At 39.2% G+C, this 1,333-nt stretch overlaps 1 protein-coding gene across 1 annotated transcript; it reads right to left on the bottom strand.

The window, feature by feature from the left end:
• Window positions 1–608: 608 nt before the first annotated feature.
• On the bottom strand, window positions 609–1,064 carry LOC127849718 (dynein light chain Tctex-type protein 2B-like). The gene has a single exon (XM_052382466.1). The coding sequence runs from the start codon at window positions 1,062–1,064 to the stop codon at window positions 609–611; it is 456 nt and encodes a 151-aa protein (XP_052238426.1).
• Window positions 1,065–1,333: the final 269 nt, after the last annotated feature.

The following is a 1,333-nucleotide window of genomic DNA, read 5'->3' as shown; positions in this document are numbered from 1 at the left end:
CGACGTTGTATTTGCTAAAGTTCGAATACCTAATACCCAGCTAAGCATTCTGTTTTGGATCGGTATTGAATACCAATTATCCATGACCTAGCCAACTTCATGAATCTAAATTGGTATACTATCGAAACGATAAGCGAACAATTTAAGAACACACACAAGATTTGACAGAAGCGTAATTATCAAAAATTATTTTCTTTATTTAAAAAAATTAGTATATATCTTACGATTAAATCGTTACATGCAATTGTTTGACAGAAAACGCAATATATGCACGCTTTTGCTGTAACAGCAGGTTTCGGTACGCAATACCCGTTACGCAACGAAAAAGCGCATACGGTGTTTTTGTATAATCGATACTCTCATGTTGACCTTAATTAATTTCTCACCATCTTTGTTAAAAATACCGCATTCTCTCATTTTATTAACAAACATACTGTAGTAATTAAATTATGTCTTCATCTAGATACATAAATTATGTCTTCATTATGTCTTCAACTAATGTCGTTGATATACTTTCATGAAAAACCTCAATGAAAAGTCATTGCTGACTTGTTGAGCATTCATTAAGAGCAGAGTCGCTTTCTATTGTTTTCGGCGGTAATAATCATCTACTCGTAGAAAACACCAAATATCATCGCAACCACAAACAAGTCCTTATGGTGATACGTTACGCAGACTTGGTTGTCGGTCTTCTCGTCCCAGATACATCGGCTCCCGACCTCTAGACCCTGGTTCGCCGCCTGACCAACAATCACATTGACGGCGATCTTATAGCGCTCGAATTTCAAATCCCTCACCTTGTTCTTGATCTTTTCAGCAAGGTTACATGAAAGTTTGCTTGTAATGTCATGATCGAACGTCAACTCGTCTAGCTCCTCTCGGAAAAGCGACGTGATGGATTCTTTAACCTTTGCGCAAGAGAACGCGATGTCAGGCTCCATTTTGTACGTGTTTTCTTTTTTAGGCCTAAGGGCTTCCGCTGAAACGTCCGTATTTGCCCTGACGAACATGCTGGATCTTCGCCTTAACGTCTTCATGTCCGGTTTCAAGGACATTGGCAACATAGACTCACGGCGGGCTGCGCCAGGCAGCAAACACCTCTTCGGTTTTGTCGGAGATGTCAGCGTTCTCTTCGCGTATTTTAGGAATCTGAAATGATCGGGCAAATTGTCGTTTTTTTCCAGAAGCAACATGACGGTATCTAAATTAATAGAGTGACAACAATAACAAACCCAACTACAAACTACAACTACTACTACTTTACTACGACTACTACTACTACTACTAACTACTACTACTACTACTACGTACTACTACTACACACCTACTACTT

This window comes from Dreissena polymorpha, chromosome 11 (assembly GCF_020536995.1).
Source record: "Dreissena polymorpha isolate Duluth1 chromosome 11, UMN_Dpol_1.0, whole genome shotgun sequence".
Classification (NCBI taxonomy): domain Eukaryota; kingdom Metazoa; phylum Mollusca; class Bivalvia; order Myida; family Dreissenidae; genus Dreissena; species Dreissena polymorpha.
The sequence above is the reverse complement of the archived record's forward strand: the minus strand, read 5'-3'. Positions and strand labels throughout refer to the sequence as shown.